The 16,940-nt window shown below is 48.0% G+C and overlaps 1 protein-coding gene across 1 annotated transcript in view; it reads left to right on the plus strand.

The window, feature by feature from the left end:
- The window catches only part of Arhgef18 (Rho/Rac guanine nucleotide exchange factor 18), a 61,433-nt gene that overhangs the window by 26,355 nt on the left and 18,138 nt on the right, over positions 1-16,940 (plus strand). The window contains exons 2-7 of the mRNA XM_029532065.1: positions 8,005-8,146; positions 9,862-9,974; positions 10,138-10,278; positions 13,171-13,421; positions 15,234-15,359; positions 15,792-15,837. Of these exons, the coding sequence (XP_029387925.1) occupies positions 8,079-8,146; positions 9,862-9,974; positions 10,138-10,278; positions 13,171-13,421; positions 15,234-15,359; positions 15,792-15,837 (745 nt within the window). The 5' untranslated portion in view covers positions 8,005-8,078. The remainder of the gene's footprint in view (positions 1-8,004; positions 8,147-9,861; positions 9,975-10,137; positions 10,279-13,170; positions 13,422-15,233; positions 15,360-15,791; positions 15,838-16,940) is intronic.

The following is a 16,940-nucleotide window of genomic DNA, read 5'->3' on the forward strand; positions in this document are numbered from 1 at the left end:
TTTTGTGGGAGTGTGGATGTGGTACTTTCCCTTGTGCATGCAGAAGCCAGAGTCAACATCTAGCACCTTCCCCGGTCACTCTCCACCTCAGTTTTTTTGTTTGTTTTTTTTTTAAGATTTATGTGTGTGAATGTTTGCCTCCATGTCTGTATGTGTACTGTTTACATAGTAGCCTCTGGAGGCCTGAATGGGGCTCAGAGTCTCTGGAACTGGAGTTGCAAATGGCTGTATCTGTGTGCCACGCGTGCTCAGTGCCGTCCTAAGGAGGCCAGAAGTAGGCATCAGATNTCCTGAGAGCTGGAGTCACATGGTTTGTTAGCTATCATTCAGGTCAGGGAATCTTTTTGTTTGGTTTGTGCCTTGATTTTTTTTCCCTGTGTAGTTCTGGAACTTGCTCTGTAAACTAGTTTGTCCTGGAATTTGCCCTGTAGACAGGGCTGGTCTTGAACTCAGAGATACGCTGCTCTCTGCTTAATTTCTCTGAGAAATTAAAGGTATGCACCACCACTACCTGGCTTGGGTGGGGAGATCTTAACCTCGGTCCTCTGGCAGAGCAGCCAGTGCCTTGCCTGCTGAGTCTCTCAAGCCCCTCCACCTTGACTTTGAGACACATTCTCCCCCTGACCTTGAAGCTCATTATTTTGGCTATCCTAGCCAGCTGTCCAGCAAAGTCTTGCTGTCTGCACGTGACAACACGGGTTCCAGGCATGCACTGCTTTTACAAGCTGGTGACGTACACGCAGTTCTCTTGCCTTCACAGCAAGCACTCCTAACCTGCTGAGCCGATTCTTTTAACATTTTCCAAAGCAGCACAGGGCTTCCATCCTGTGTNGCATGGTAAATGCTGTTTAGAAGAAGGGAGACAGAGGCACACGGTTTCANTTGTCCCATCAGGCAGACCTCCAGAGGTCTCTGGGCCGCTGGTGTGCGGAGAGTGGCTGGGACCTGTTTGATTAAGGTGTGATAAGACNTGCAGCCACTGGAGGAACTGCCACAGAGGCAGCTTAGCTCACAACTGACTAGAAGCAGGCAGCACAGCGCTGCATACAGGGCATACTGGGAGCAAAGCAGAGATGTAGACAAAACCCTCAAGGGTGGCTTTTTCTAGAAGAAGCGAGAATGGACAGGGTTCAGATTGGTAGGTGGGGAGGGGGTGTCCAATGAGCCTTTCATGGGAGTTGCCTAAGACCCTCAGAAAACACAGATATTGACATCACAGTTCCTATCAGTAGCAAAATTACAGTTATGAAGTGGCAATGGAAATAATTTCATGTTGGGGGGAGGGGCAGTGATATGGTAAATTAGTTAAACTGATTTTGGCTCCTGGTAGATCACACACACCGCACCTGCCCAAGAGCTCTCTGGGTTCTCGAATGAAAGCCACACACATGCGCGCACGCACACACTCACTCTCTCTCTCTCTCTCTCTCTCTCTCTCTCTCTCTCTCTCTGGATTCTCAAATGAAAGACACACACCTGCTCACACACACACACATGCACGCGCGCCAGCTAATTTTGATATGCCTTCACTAGCTCAATGGCCGGGCACTTCTTAAACCTCCCCATGGCACATGCTTCCCTATGGTATTCCTGACTCAACACCTTCCAAATATATATATATATTGGTTTTTCGAGACAGGGTTTCTCTGTATAGCCCTGGCTGTCCTGGAACTCACTTTGTAGACCAGGCTGGCCTCGAACTCAGAAATCCACCCGCCTGTGCCTTCTGAGTGCTGGCTTCCAAATCTATGTTTTATCTTTGCTGCCCTGTTTCCATCTGGTTCCCATTGCGAAGGTTGAGAACCTGGCCTTGTAGTCTTGTACTTGGCGTTGAGATGATAGAAGCAGATGGAATGTGACCTACAGTTGGGACAGAAGGTGGGTGGGAACCAATGGTGGCCAGAGAGACTGAAGCAGGATTGTCTTGAGTTCAAAGCCAGCATGGAGCCTCAAGTCAGCCTGGACTACTGAGTTCGGTCCATATTAATGACTACTCCTGTCACTGACAGAAGAAGTTTATGGAAGGCAGGTATCTTCATTGCATTTTCGCTCCTGTGATAAGCATCTTAAGGGAGAAAGGGATTTGTTTCAGCTTACAGTTGCAGGTTGCAGTTCTGGGAAGTCACTCTACGAGTCACATCACACCTACACTCAAGAGCAGAGAGAAACAAGCAAGTGCAGGCAGACTGACTTGCCCGCCTGTGTTTAGCCTGCTGTCTGCACTCTTACACAGGTCAGGACCCCTGCCTAGGGAGTAACATTGCTTNCAGTAGGCTGGACCTTCCCGTATCAGTTAACATAACTAAGACCAGANATATCCACAGGCCCGTCCAGTGTAGATGGTTCCTCATTGAGACTCTTCCCAGGTGACTGACTGTAGGTCATGTGCCCAGTGAACGATTAAAGCCAAGCATCATCGTGAGAAACTTGTGGCTGCAGGAACAAGCTTGTGAGGTAGATATCAGAGCACGCTGATGACCCATAGCTACATAGATAGACCCTGCCTGTGGGTGTTGACTATGGCTTGGCCACTTTGTGTAGTATTAAATATTAATTAATAAATCCCGTCGCAGGGTGGTACCCACCTCAGTAGCTTATGTTCCAGAGTGAAAGACACACACACAGCCTTTACATTTTAATGTGCTTTAGATAGCACAATAGTGGGGGCCACTGCCTAGCCCCCACTGCTGCTAGAATCTCCCTCCCGCTGATAATGAGTTACTACTTACTAAGTCTGCGTTCTNTCTTGGTTGCTCTAGGCTCAGTTGGGCAGCGCTCTGGGCCGCACCCTCCTGGCTCCTTCACGTGGCTGCCATGCCTCTCCGTCTCTCACACTCTTCTCAGGCATGGCATTGTCTCTCCTCTCCTCCCATCCTCCTGGATCATCTCCTCCTCCTCCTCCTCCTCCTCTTCCTCCTCCACACACCCATCCACCCCAGGAATCCTAAAATCTCGCCTCTGTCTGTCCTCCCCAGCTATTGGCTGATGGCATCTTTAATTACCAATCAGAACCTACTAGGGGCAGGTTCCCAGAAGCTACGCGCAGACATTCTCTTCTGTAAGCGGTTTTGGGGGGGAACATGATTAGCAGTAATACAAGCAGCTACAACTTTCCATATGAGAGATATGTGGGAATTTTTTTTTTAAGTTTACATTTATTTAGTGACTGATGGATTTGTGGGCACAAATACAGTGCAACAGCTTGTGGAAGTCAAAAGACAATTTTCTACAGTTGGTTGTTATTCTACCATATGGGTCTCAGGGCGGGTCGCCACATTCTGCAGCAAGTGCCTTTGCTCAGAGAGCCATCTCAGGCCTCAGTGTGAGTCTTTTATTGTCTCTAGGGATTGGCTTGCCTTGGCACTTAAGAAAAATTGGTCCCACCAGGAAAAGTAAATCTCAGAGTATCAAAAGCGTGAAAGCCCAGTATAAAAAAAACACAGAGAGATGGCTCAGTGGTTAAGAGCACTGACTTCTCTTACAGAGATACTGAGTTCAATTCCCAGCAACCACATGGTGACTCACAACTATCCGTAATGGGATCGGATGCCCTCTTCTGGTGTGTCTGAAGACAGTGACAGTGTACCCACATACATAAAATAAATAAAATTTAAAAACATTTTAAAGGCACAATTCACACAACTGTTTTAAGGCAGAGCTCCTGGCTCATAATTTGTTTTCACGGCTACAAACATTACAGAGAGAGTCATTTTGGACCCATCCACCATAAGATATAAACACTTGTGCTAGAGGGCTGGCTCAGAGGGTAAGTGCAGTGCTTTTGAAAGGACCAGAGTTTGGTTCTCAGCACTTCACTGGTGACTTACAACATTCTATAACTCCAGTTCCAGAGGATCTGATATCCTCTGCTGGCCTCCACCGGTACCAGTCATGAACTTGGTACACAGATGCACATGCAGGCAAAACACTTAATATGCATTTTTTAAAATATATTATTATAAACAAATACTTTACATTGCATTCTACATTATACAAAGAGCATTTAAGTGTGCTGTAGTACTTTCAGCGTTGGTTATAGTTTTTGCTTGGAGGATTGTTGATGACAGGGTCTCACTATATAGTCCTGNTCTTGAAGTTGCTGTGTCAAGCAGGCTGGCCTTGAACTCAAATATCTACTTGCCTCTGCTTTCTGAAGTGCTGAGATAAAAGGAATGCACTACCACGTTCTGTCCGTTCTAATAGTTTATTTTACTGTAATTGTTTGCTGTCTGCTGTACTGGGGAAACTGAGGTCTCAGTTTGGGTCTGTAGTCTCATTAGTAAAAGGATTTTTTTTTTTAATGGACTTGAAGCTCAAAGGTAATTTTATTTTGAGAAAAATGGGGGCTCAGTGGCTTAGACTGTGTATTGCTCATACAGAGGACCTGAGTTCAGTTCCCAGCACACGATGGGGCAGCTCTCCATGTCCTCCTAACTCCAGCTCCAGCACAGCTAATGCTCTCCTCTGGCCGCCTCAGGAACCCACATACCTACACACAAACTATACATAAACAGAAAACAATCATCAGAGCTTTAGAGTTTGAAGGGTAACATCAGCAGACAACTGTAAACAGTAGTCCTGAGGAACAGAGAAAGAAAGAACACTGTGCCTTTTGCAGTGGAGGTCAGCAAGTCCCTGCATGGTGGAGGACATGGAGGGCTTCGGAGAGAAACTGAAAAGCCCGGGGCCACAGGGAAAGGGAGCTTGGACTTTTGGCCGGCCAGTATCCCAAGGAAAAGGAACAAAACAAAGAGTGGTAAACAGTTCTGAGGACTCCAAACTCCACCACCTGCTGCACTGAGGGAGGGGCTCCTTGAAGGGAGGAGCACATTATCTCATTAGTGGGACAATTAAGCTTTCCTTCCCTGTAGCATGAGTGACAAGCCAAGCTGACAAAGAAGATAATATGGTCTGCGATGTTTGGGGGTAGCTTATAGTGCCAGGTCTCTTCCCAGGGACAGATGAACGAATAACTTAGATACTATTCTAGCTTGACCAGGAGGAAATAGCTTTATGTTAATGGGGTTTTGATTTAAAAACTAAGAAATAACTTCCCTTTCTGGAGTTGGGGGGGGTGAGGAACTAACTACAGGACAGGACAGATGGACAGGAGGTAGGTTCATCCTCAATGATCTCCAGGGTAGCTGTTAGTCCCTATAACAGGTAGGGATCAAACCCTGGGCCTTGGGCATGCTAGGAAACACTCTACCATCAAGCCGCACCTCCAGCCTTTGGTTTTAGGTTCTTGTTGTTTGTTTAGTTTGTTTTAATGTTTTCAACCGATGGAGGCAAAGCTTGTTTGCACAGGCAAACGTGTGTAGGTCAGAGGACAACTTGCAGGAGTCAACTGTCTCTTTCCACTATGTGGGTCCAGGGGATTGAGGGAATCAAATTCAGGTCATCAGGATTGGTACCAAAGGGACCTTATCCACTGAGTTATCTCACTAGCCCTTTTAGTATACTTTATGTGTGTGCACTCCTGTNTAGGTATATAGTAGTGTACATAATGTATATGTGTGTACAAGTATATGGTGGTGTGCTTAATGGGTGTGTGTACATGCCTGTGTGTACAGCTATATGGTAGTATACTTAATGTGCGTGTGTGCACGCTCGTGCATGCATGTACAGGTATATGGTGGTGTGTCTCAGATCTCCTGAAACTGGAGTTAGTTACAGGTGGTTGTGAGCTGCCATGCGGGTGCTGGGAACTGAACCTGCATCCTCTGTATGAAGAGCAAGTACTCTTAACCACTGAGCCACGTTTCCAAGCCCTTTGTCCTTCTGTCGTTTGAGACAGGCTGACCTTAAACTTGTGATCCTCCTGTCTCATTCTCCTCAGCGTTTGGATTACAGCTTCCCAAGGCCCACCATTAGCAATATGTATAAACATTCTTTGGAGCTAGCCATCCCTAGATGATATTTGTACTTTCTCTTCTCTGAACAGCATAAAAGCAGAATCTATTCAACTTTGGGTCAGAACTTAGTTCAGGAACTAGCTAGCCGTGCTAAGAGGCCAGGCAGAGGCCTCCATTCAGGTTTGTCCCATACTTGTGTGCTTAAATCATCATGGCCTTGGGTGGGGTTTCGTATGGTGTACGAATAGCAGGAAATTCCTGCTCTGACCTGAGCCACTTCCATTTATGATTTTTTTTTTCTCTTTGTAAATGGGTGTGTGTGCATTGGCGACATCTATGTGGCCAACATCTACTATAATAATTACAGTTGTCAGACATTTATTAACTTGACATCAGAACATTTGAGGCAGGGGTCAGTGACATCCCCACCATGCTGGGCTGATAAACTATTGAATGTTATGAGGGCTGGCTCAGTGGCTCAGCTGGTAGATCACTTGGCTAATAGATATGAAGCCCTGGCTTCCATGTCCAGCAGCCAGGAAAAGGTATGGTGGTACACAGCTGTGACCCTCATGCTTGGGAGACAGAGGCAGGACTTTCAGAAGTATGAAGCTGTTATTGGCTACTGAGTTCCTGGCCTGCCAAGGCTACACAGAGAGACCCTGTCTCAAAAGGGGGGGGGCTTTTTCTTTTACTTAATAAATAATAAATAAATAGTATTAATTAAATATTAAATAAATAAAAATTAAAGGATGGATTTTAATTGAAAATATTTACAGCAGGTAGTAATTCATATCTTAAGCTTCCTTCATGACCTGTCAGAAAATTTCCAATGCATCCTTAGTCTTTTTTGTTGTTGTTGTTGTTTTGTTGATAGGGTTGCTCTATATATCCCTGGCCACCCTGGAACAAGACAGAGACAGAGAGATTGGTCTGGCCAGTGGTTTTGGAGTCTAGAGCAACAGCACCCAGCAAGGGTCTTCCTGCTATTTCACCGCATGGAAGAGAAGGGCAGGCTAGAGAGCTAAAAAGAAGTGTACTTTTTCTTAACCAAATAAATACTGAGAGGGTTGGGGNATGCGTGGTTCCGGGGTAGAACCCCTGCCTAGAATCCTCCAGTGAGGGGTGGGGGTGAGGTATGCTCAAAGAGAGCTAGGGAACACTTACCTAGAATCTCTTANTGAAGAACTAGGGTGTGGTTCAGTCATACAGACCTGCGAGCAAGCGAGAGAGCATGCGCACTGTCTTGGATTCCGTCCCCAGCATGGCTGTTTTGTTTTGTTCTTTTTTAAAGCTTTTTTTTTTTCAGTTAGTGGGAAACATTACCATCAGTGGGTGCGTGGATCCTCCTGTCCAGATCCTAAAAAGTAAGCAGCTAGAATAAATAACTGTTCTGAACTCCGATGTGTGTTGGGTGTGTCCATAAAACAGAACAATGAGCCTCAGGTATACACTGATGTTGGAATCCTACCCTACACCAGGACTGATAAACACAGCCAGCTAAGTCAGCATCGTGCCTCCAGGTCTGTGGGTCCTCATGTCCTCATGTCTCGGATCGATTATCATCCTGAGTGTAGTGTCTGTGCCAACCACGCCAAGTGCAAAGCTCCCAGGAGTAGATTATTTGCTGTGAACACAAGCTGTCCTCTGCTGCTGCCCCCTGCAAAGAGCAGGCAGAGTGTGGGAGAGCCGTTCCTTCTTTTTTTTTTTTTTAATTGTTTTACCCAAAGAGAAAATTCTGTGCCATTTGTACACCACACAGTCACNGTAGGGACCAGTTTCCAGCACACCAGCCCCACTGCTCCAGCCAAGACAGCGGGGGGAGGCGCAGCTTCGTTTTCTAGAAGGATCCCACCCAGGGCATCAAAACCAGCACATCACAGCCTGGGTACAGTGCCAGGCACCAGCATGGGGGCCACACACTCTAAGGGTGGCGACAGGCGGGGGTCACTCCCTGGCCACCCGGAGCTGCCCTTCTACAGCTCTCTCCCCAGGAAATGGAACGAGAATGTCTTCTTGGATAATGAGCTATTGACCTCCAAGATCCTGTCAGTGCTGAGGCCCCAGTCAGAGCGAGGCTTCAGGACAGGCAACCTCCGCTACCCTGCCCATTTTCTCAGCTCCAGCCCTGTATTTGCCTCCGTTGCAGCCTCCCTGAAGGAGCACCCTCGGACCACACTTCTGTCTGATGGCAGCAGCCCGGCTCCTTCCAGGAATGTCGGCATGACCGTCTCTCAGAAAGGGGGTCTCCAGCCAACACCGAGCCCAGCTGGATCTGGGGTGCGACTTGGGTAAGCTGGGGGGGGGCAGGGAGTACCTTTATGCTGGCAGGTGCACTCACAGGGGGAGAGAAAAGAAACTCATTTATGCCCCATGGTAATGATCCTTAACACATGCTTTCTGGATCCTGGCNTTGTTTAAAATGTATCATTATCATTATCAGAGCAGTCTTAACAGCCTAGGTTGGTCTAGTAGTACTCACAGTAGAGTCAAAGATGACCTTAAAACTGTTTTTCTAGATTGCATTTATTTATTTGTGTGGCTGTATTGGAGCCACGGCAGACATGGGGGTCAGAGGGCGACTCCGAGGAGTTGGGTCTCTCCTGCTGTTTGGGATCCGGGGATTGAACTTAATTACTATCAGTCTTGAAGGCACCCACCTTTACTTGCTAAGCTACCTCAATGGCCCAATCCATGCATTTTCTTTTTGGTTCTGGTATTTTGTTTNGTTTTGTTTCAGGTTTTTTTTGAGACAAGGTTTCTCTGTATAGCCCTGGCTGACCTCAAACTCAGAGATCCACCTGCCTCTGCCTGCCAAGTGCTGGGATTAACAGTATGTGCCACCTATCACTGGTTATGTTTTCTTTTTGTAAAACCGGTGCATACCTGGTTATGTTCAGCTGCGGGTAGAGGCAGTTTGCGAGGCTCACTGGTTTGGCATCCCTGGACAGGGCTTTACTCCTATTCCCAAGACGTGCNCAGTGTCTATGCCTCTCTTGGCTTCACNGTCCATCAAGACGGTTCTGATATAGGACCAGAAGCCTTGACTTAGAGCCACAGCATAACATAATGGCTATGTTCACAGATGAATAGCTGGGGAAAGGGGCTGATACTCTTTTCCCTTTGTAAAAAGTCTCTCCTGATNCCCATTGCAGTGAGGCTGTGTATCCTGTAAGTGATCACTAGTAAAGGCAGGGGCAATTGGGTACTCGCACACACAGACTTACTGAGTCATCTTACTACGTCATCAGAAGCTGAGCATGCGCTCTGCCACACCCCCAGCTGCTACAATATTTTTAAATTTCCAGAAAATGTGAGCAAGTAGCAGAGTCTCCAGACTCCTTCCCTAGCCTACCCCTCAGCACACACAGACACAGTTGCCTCTGTTGTTAAGCTAGTACCCCACATCTGTTACAGTTGCGCCACCAGCTGATACATCTGCACATCTGTTACAGTTGTGCCACCAGCTGCTACATGGGACAGTGTAAACTAAGTGAAGCTTTAGTCAGCAGTCCAGGCTTTCCCCTAATGTGGTCTCTCTGAGGACTCACATAGAATTCCAAATTATGTTTCTCAACTTCTTTCCCTTCTTCCCTCCTCTTCTTCCACATTTCCTTCCCCTCTTCCTCTCACTGAGGGTGGAATCCAGGGCCTTGAGCATCCTGAGCAAGCACTCTAACACTATGCTGTATCCTAGCCCAAAAGTATCCTCGTTTTTTAAAAGACGACCTGTGAGAAGTTAAAGAGTGCTCCTGGAATCCAGAAAGTTCTCCAAACATCTGTCTAGAAGGAGTAGCAATCCCACTTGCCTTACATATTCCAAGTANGCATGCATGCCTATTTAAGCCACTTTTGTTGTATAGAGTTGGCTCCCTCCTTCCCCTCCATGTGGGTCTCAGGGATTGAACTCAAGTCACCAGGGTTAGAAGCATCTTCACCCACAGAGCCGTCTCACTGGCCCTGACTTCTTTTTTGTGAAATAAACATTTCAATCACCTCCACTCAGACCAACCGCTGGAGACATGGATGAAGCTGACTCCGTGTTTTTAAAATTGAAGCAGACGGCAGACGACTCTCTGTCACTCACGTCCTCCAATGCNGAGTCTGTTTTCACAGAAGGTATGGTCAGTCCTCTTTGCTCTCCGGGGGGGNGGGGGGGGGACGCCACATGGTTCCTGGCTCTACTGGGAGAAGCCAGAGGCTTCGGCACGTCCTCCATAAACGCAACAGGGAGATGTGACAAGCACTGGGCCCTTACCAACAACCTTCTGTCCTCCCCCAGATCCTTACATTGCCGCACTGAGGTGTGAGATCGAAGCAGATGCACATGAGTTTGAGGCCGAGTCCTGGAGCCTCTCTGTGGATTTAGCCTATGCCAAGAAACAGAAGAAGGAGGTGGTAAAGAGACAGGACGTCCTGTATGGTAAGGTGTCTTAACGCCTGTGCCACCGTGCCGATATTCTCTTTCTTTCTTTCCATTCTTTCGTAAAAATCGTTTTGTGTGTGGTGCATGCCTGCACGAGTCCGGCCTTGTCAGGAAACGCCTTTGTCCACCGAACCAGCTCACCAGCCCTGTTTTGGTTTTGGTTTTTTTCTAGTTTTGTTTTTTGAGATAGACAGTCATAGCCTTAAACTTACCATGTCACCTCAGATAACCTTAATCTTCCTCCACCTCCCAAGTACTTGGAATTACAGACAGACACTGCCCAACCAGATTATGCGATGCTAGGAATGGAAGCCAGAGTTGTGCATGCTAAGCAAGGTCTCTACCAACTGTGCTAAATCCCAGAACCTTCTTATTTTTTTTCCTTTCCCTAATTCCACCTAAGAGTCTGAAGTATGTAGCCAGGCTCTTGGGAGACCTGGTCATCTGCCTCACTTCCTGCTCTCCCGGGACAGTCCTACCTGTTGTACCAGGGAGGGTTTTGTTAGCACAGGTCCCTGCAAACCAGCCTGACAAGTGGCCAGGCTGATTCATGTCACTTAGTTAGTGACTGTCTCCATCTGTTTGGTCTGCGGGGACAGAATGTCATCAGCAGGGTGGTGTTTAGAGACTGAAACATCCAGAATTTGGTGAAACCAGCTTCCTGGTCTTAGACAGCGCCCCCTGCTGTGTCTTCAGAGTGCTTAAGAAGAGGCAAGAGCCTCTTACATTTGTATGTGTGTTAATTCCAAATCCAAAGCACACGATAGGCACTGGTTTCATCTCTAACCTTCTCGGATTTTGTTGTTTTTGTTGTTGGTTTGTTGGTTTGGTTTTTTTTTNGTTTTTGTTTTTGTTTTGGGGTTTTGTCTTGTTTTTTTAATGTTTTTGTTTTTTAGTTTGAGGATTTCATACCTGAATACAGTGTGTTTTTATCATTTTCATACCTTCTCATACACACTCATGTGCGTGTGTGTGTGTGTGTGTGTGTGTGTGTGATGTGTGTCACACAGGTAGAGAGGTCAGAGGACAGTTGCAGAGTCTTTTTATACCTTTTCTGAGTTCCAGAGATTGAACTTGAAGTCACCAAGTGCAAGTACCTTTATTCTCTGAGCCAACGAGCCAGCCCAGAATCCTAGTCTATAACCACGTTTTCCCACCTGTGAACATTTTACTTACCTGACCTAATAACTTCTCAGAGGTTCACCTTTTTTCTTTGTTTGTTTTGGTTTTAGGCAGGGTCTCTTGTTGTAGCCCAGGCTGGCCTCACAGTTGCTTTGTAACCGAGGATGACCTTGAACTTCTGATCCTCCTGCCTTCACTGCCAGAGCCTGGGATCATAGGCCTGGTCCACCTGGTTCTGGGTCAGGGTGATCGGCAAGCACTCCTACAGCCATGCCTATTACTAACACAGAGGTTAAATTTGAGCACATGAATGGACCACAGACATTGGGCTCAGGGTCCATTGAAGTCTGTGTCTGCACATTTATTCAGAGACATGCAAGCTTCACCCCCACCAAGGCTAGAAGTTCCTCAGAATAGCCTTCTTGACCTCAAGNACAGAGGCTCCTGGGACATTGAGGTTCCACCGCACATTCCTAAATGCTTTGTTTTGTTTGTTTGTTTGTTTTTTTCAGCTGCTTTGGCTTCAGACTCACATAGCACTGAGGGGAGGAGAGGCGTCTAATTAAGAAAGGCTAAAGGCCAAGTGTGATGGGAGGCACCTGTTGTTACTGTGGCAGGAAAGGTTTGAGCCAGTCACATCTCTGCTCCCTAGTGGTACCTTCCAGCCTCTGCCTTCCGTACTCAGGCTTCAGTAATGCCGTGCGACACCCAGGTTTTTAAGGTGTTGAGGATAGACCATGGCCTCATGCACATCCTTACCTACGTCAGGACTATTCCTTCTTTTCTGTTATTCATTTTGTTGTTTATGAAGTAACTGAGCTAGAACCTAGGGCCCCGTGTATGTGAGGCTTGTGCAACCTAGCTATGGTTCCAGTCCCAAGACCCTGTGTCCAAAAAAAAGGAAGAAAGAAAGGCTGGAGGTGTGGCTTAGTTAGCAAAATTCCCGCTGCACAAGCATGAGTTCAGATCCCAGCNCCCATATGAAAAATTGGGCATAGCAACTCGGGCCTATGCACTGCAGGGTGGGAATGGATGTCAAAGGACAACTTGTGGGTGGGGGAGTCTCTCCTATTACATGGGTCTTACGGATTGAACTCAAATTGTCAGGCTTGGGAATATGTGGCCTGACATGTTTCCGTGTGCTACTGATGACTTATTGCACAGTTACCAACATAGGCTTGAAATGTTTCTTTTCTTTTATTAATGTGTATACATGTTTTTCCTCCATGTGTGCCTGGGCACCGCTTATGTGCCTGGTGTCCCAAGAATGCTAGAAGAGGATATCTGATGCTCTGGAACTGGAGTTACAGATGGTTGTGAGCTGCTGTGCTGGTGCTGGGAATCAAACCCAGGTCCTTTGAAAGAACGACCAGTGGTCTTAGCCACTGAGCCATCTCTGTAGTCCTGTTTTCTATTTCTAATGTAATTTTAAAAAAATATTTATTATTTTATATGACGTGAGGGGGCTTAGTATCTGTGTGTGTACCATGTATGTGCAGGTATTGGCAGAGGCTAGTAGAGAACATCAGATGCCCTGGAAGTGGAGTTACAGGTGGTTGTGAGCCTCCACGTGGGTGCTAGAAACAAAACCCATTTGTATATATAAATGTATGAAAGAGAAGTGTGTGCATGCTTGTACGTGGGCCCAGCCAGAGGGGCAAGGACGTGGGCAGAGAGCTGACAGGGTCAATCCAGCTGCAGCTGGTCTCAGAGGCTGTGAGTACCCTGGGAGGTAAGGTGGATTTTCCCACGCCCCTGCCCCTGCAGAGCTGATGCAGACAGAGGCGCATCACGTGCGCACGCTAAAGATCATGCTGAAAGTATACTCCAGAACCCTGCAGGAGGAGCTGCAATTCAGTGGCCAGGCAGTCAACCGCCTGTTTCCGTGCGCTGACGACTTACTGGACATGCACAGCCACTTCCTTGCCCGCCTTAAGGAGCGCCGGCAGGAGTTCCTAGAGGAGGGCAGTGATCGGAATTACGTCATCCAAAAGATCGGCGACGTCCTGGTTCAGCAGGTAGGTACTATGACCAGGATGGGCCACACCCATCTCTCCTCTGTCTTCCTTTTCTCTGATGGAACGATGATGGCTCTGGTATATTACATACCCACCATCCCCAGAAAACACACAGTGCTAGCTCCTGGCCAGATTGCTCTTAGGAACCCCGAGCCGGAAATGGCAACCAAACATGTGTAAACACTACTCTGAATCGTATTCTCAGCTAGCTCTTGCCTGGCATGCCTTGAGTGCCACCCCGAGCACAGGCATGCCAGGCATGCTGGTTTCTGCCACTTGGGAGGATCAGGAGTTCATCGTCATCGTCATCATCATCATCATTGACATAGTGGGACATGGGGAGTTAAGTGCATCCTGGGGCCTAGAGGTCCTATCTCAAAAGGGCAAAAAAGATGGCATGATTTTGTTTTGTTGGTTGGTATCTTGTTGGGTTATGTGGGAGACAGGAGGTTCAGGCAGGGCCTCTTGTAGCTCACCACACTTGAACCTTGAAATAGTCCTCTCGATTCCTTCCTGAGTGCTGGGACTACTGGTGTTCCCACATACCCAGTTTATGCAATGCTGGGAACTGTGCCCAGGGCTTTCGGTATGCTAGACACAGTTTAATGAGTTATGTCTCCTCCAGCCCCTAGCTGCTAGGGGTAGTAGATAGATGCATACAGTGTAGGAGCCTGCTGAGACCAGAGGTTGATGCCATCATTTCATTTATAAGCCAGGCATTGGGGGCGCACGCCTTTAATCCTATTACTCAGGAGGCAGGTGGATCTCTGAGTTCGAGGCCAGCCTGGTCTATAGAGCATGTTCCAGAAGAGCTAGAGATACACAGAGAAAGCCTGCCCGGGGGAGGGGGGGGAGAGAATATGAATGAATGAGAATCATTCATTTATGTGTGACCATGCATGGGCCATGGTACCTGAGGAAGTCAGAGGACAATTTTCAGGAATTGGCCCTGTCCTTCTACCATGTAGATCTCAAGGGACCAAACTCCGGTCATCAGGCTTACAAACAAGTGTCCTCACTACTAAGCCTTCTTGACAGCCCTATTTGGTTGTTTTATTTATTTGTCTATCTCTCTATGTGACCCTGGTGTCCAGGAACTCGCTGTGTCGGCCAGGGTGGCCTAGAAGTCACAGAGATGCTCCCGCCTGCCTCTGCTTATTAAGTACTGGGACTAAAGGCTGGGGCAGGGTCTTCGAAGGAACCTAGAGCTGACTGTTTTAGCTGGTTAGCTGCCCAGGGAGCCCCTAGAATCCTCCTGCCTCAGCCTCCCAGCACCGCNGTTACAGGCACATGCTGCCTGACTTTGTTCTTTAGGCAGGCGTTGAAGACCTAACTAAGCCTGGGCCACTGAGCCATCTCCCCAGGGGCCAGAGCCATCCATTGTAGGTCTCCTTACTTCCGCTGCTCCTTCTGATCCTAGGACAANATGGACAAAAGGGAGTGGGATCAAGAGTTTGAAGCCAGCCTCACAACCTAAGAAAACCCTTCTCTAAGCCAGAAAGAAATCATTCCATGCTCATTGCAGACGATGGCTATGAAAGGGAATTTTACTTTTAGGCTCAGTTCGTAGCAGTAGATTAGGCCACCTGACAGTGTGGACCAGAAGAGCCTGGAGAATGGGAACAGAGAGAGCTCAGGACAGTTCTCTTACCTCCTTACACCCTGTGTTGAGGCGCCCAGTAAGCTCCAGGCCAACAAGGTGTCAGGAGGGAGTGGTCAGGGAAAATACAGTTCTTAGCATGAGCAGACGAACCAGATGGAAGCAGTCACAGTCCGTTTCCTGCTAACTTTTCCGTCTCCTGACCATGTTAGTTCTCAGGAGAAACCGGAGAGAGAATGAAGGAGACATANGGCGTGTTCTGTAGTGGCCACAATGATGCAGTCAGTCAGTACAAGCTATTGCTGCAGCAGAGCAAGAAGTTCCAAAACTTAATCAAGGTAAGGAAAAAAAACAAAAACAAAAAATGTTGTGTTGTGTGGGGATGTGGGTGTGGGGGGCAGGGCCGGGGGGGGGGGGGGGGGGACGAAAAACGCCGCGACCCGCCCCGCGAGGGGAAGCGAGGCGGGGGGAGGTCGTACGGACACACACAGGTACCAGGCCACAGCATAACCTTGGATGCTGGTTCTTCTCTGCCTTGTTTGGGACAGTAACTTCTGTTCTCCTGCAGACTAGCTGACCTCGGGGCTTCTGGGAGTCTCCTGTCTTTGCCTCCCATCTCACTTTTAAAGTACAGACACACACCATTATACCGGCTTTATATGGGTCTCACAAGGCACCCCGGTCTGGCTTCAAGCTTGTAGATCCTCCTGCCTCAGCCTCCCAAGGACCACCGTGCCAGCTTGCTCCTGCATTCATTCATCAACTGACAGGCTCTCATGGAGTCCATACTGACCATAAACCTCCGTGTAGCCAAAGGTGACCCTAAATTTATGATCCTCCTGCCTCTGCCCCACCGAGTATTGGGGTGACAGGACCGTATCACCACAACCAGTGAGGCTGGAACCCAGGGTTTCAAGCACACCACCAACTGAGCTACACCNCCAGCCCTCCACGTTTGAGATCAGTATATAGTTCTTGTTAGCCTCAAGCTAGAATTACAGGCTCGTGCCATAACACCCAGCCATGTGGGTCCTTTGAGTGGGGCCTTGTCCCACCGAGGAACCACCCTTCAGAGCTATTNCCATCTTCGTAGAGTTCCTGCCTTCCCTGGCTGGTCCCTGTGACCCTCGGGGCTTGTGGCGTGGGACTGGGATGTCGACATGACTGATGGTAAAGATGCTTGGCTGTTACCAATTTTGGTCCTAAAGATGGAAGGAGAGAACTGATTCTGAAAGTTGTTCTCTAACCTCCCCAAAGGGGCACGCACGCCAAACTAAGTAAATATGTGTGTGTGTGTGTGTGTGTGTGTGTGTGTGTGTGTGTGTGTGTGTGTTTAAAAACAAACAAAACAGGCGTAAGTCATCTAAGCGCTAAGAAGGTAAAAGCAGGAGGTAGAAGTTAAAGGTCATCCTAAGCTACTGAGAGTCCAGCCTGGGCTATGTATGACCCTGTGCCTTAAGAGGGAGTTTGGGGGGAGCCAGGCAGTGGTGGTACACGACTTAAAATCCCTGCACTCAGGAGCAGAGGCAGAGGCAGAGGCAGGTGGATCTCTGAGTTTGAAGCTAGCCTACCGGTCTACAGAGTGGGCGACAGCCAGGAACACAAAGAAACTGTCTCAAAAAAAAGAAAAAAAAAGAAGAAGAAGAAGGCTGTTCACCTTTGCTGACACATTCCCGTCCCTCATAAGAGCAGCAGAAACAGCCCCTGAGAATGTGCAGCGTGCTAGGCAGAGTACTAGGAGCTGCTCCCAGCCCCCAGCAGGAAGCAAGTTTTAGTGCCACTTTGGTTCTTAAAGATACGTGAGTGGGGGCTGGTGAGATGGCTCAGCAGGTAAGAGCACCCGACTGTTCTTCCAAAGGTCCTGAGTTCAAATCCCAGCAACCACATGGTGGCTCACAACCATCTGTAACAAGATCTGG

The sequence above is a fragment of the Mus pahari genome, chromosome 19, assembly GCF_900095145.1.
Source record: "Mus pahari chromosome 19, PAHARI_EIJ_v1.1, whole genome shotgun sequence".
NCBI classification, from domain to species: domain Eukaryota; kingdom Metazoa; phylum Chordata; class Mammalia; order Rodentia; family Muridae; genus Mus; species Mus pahari.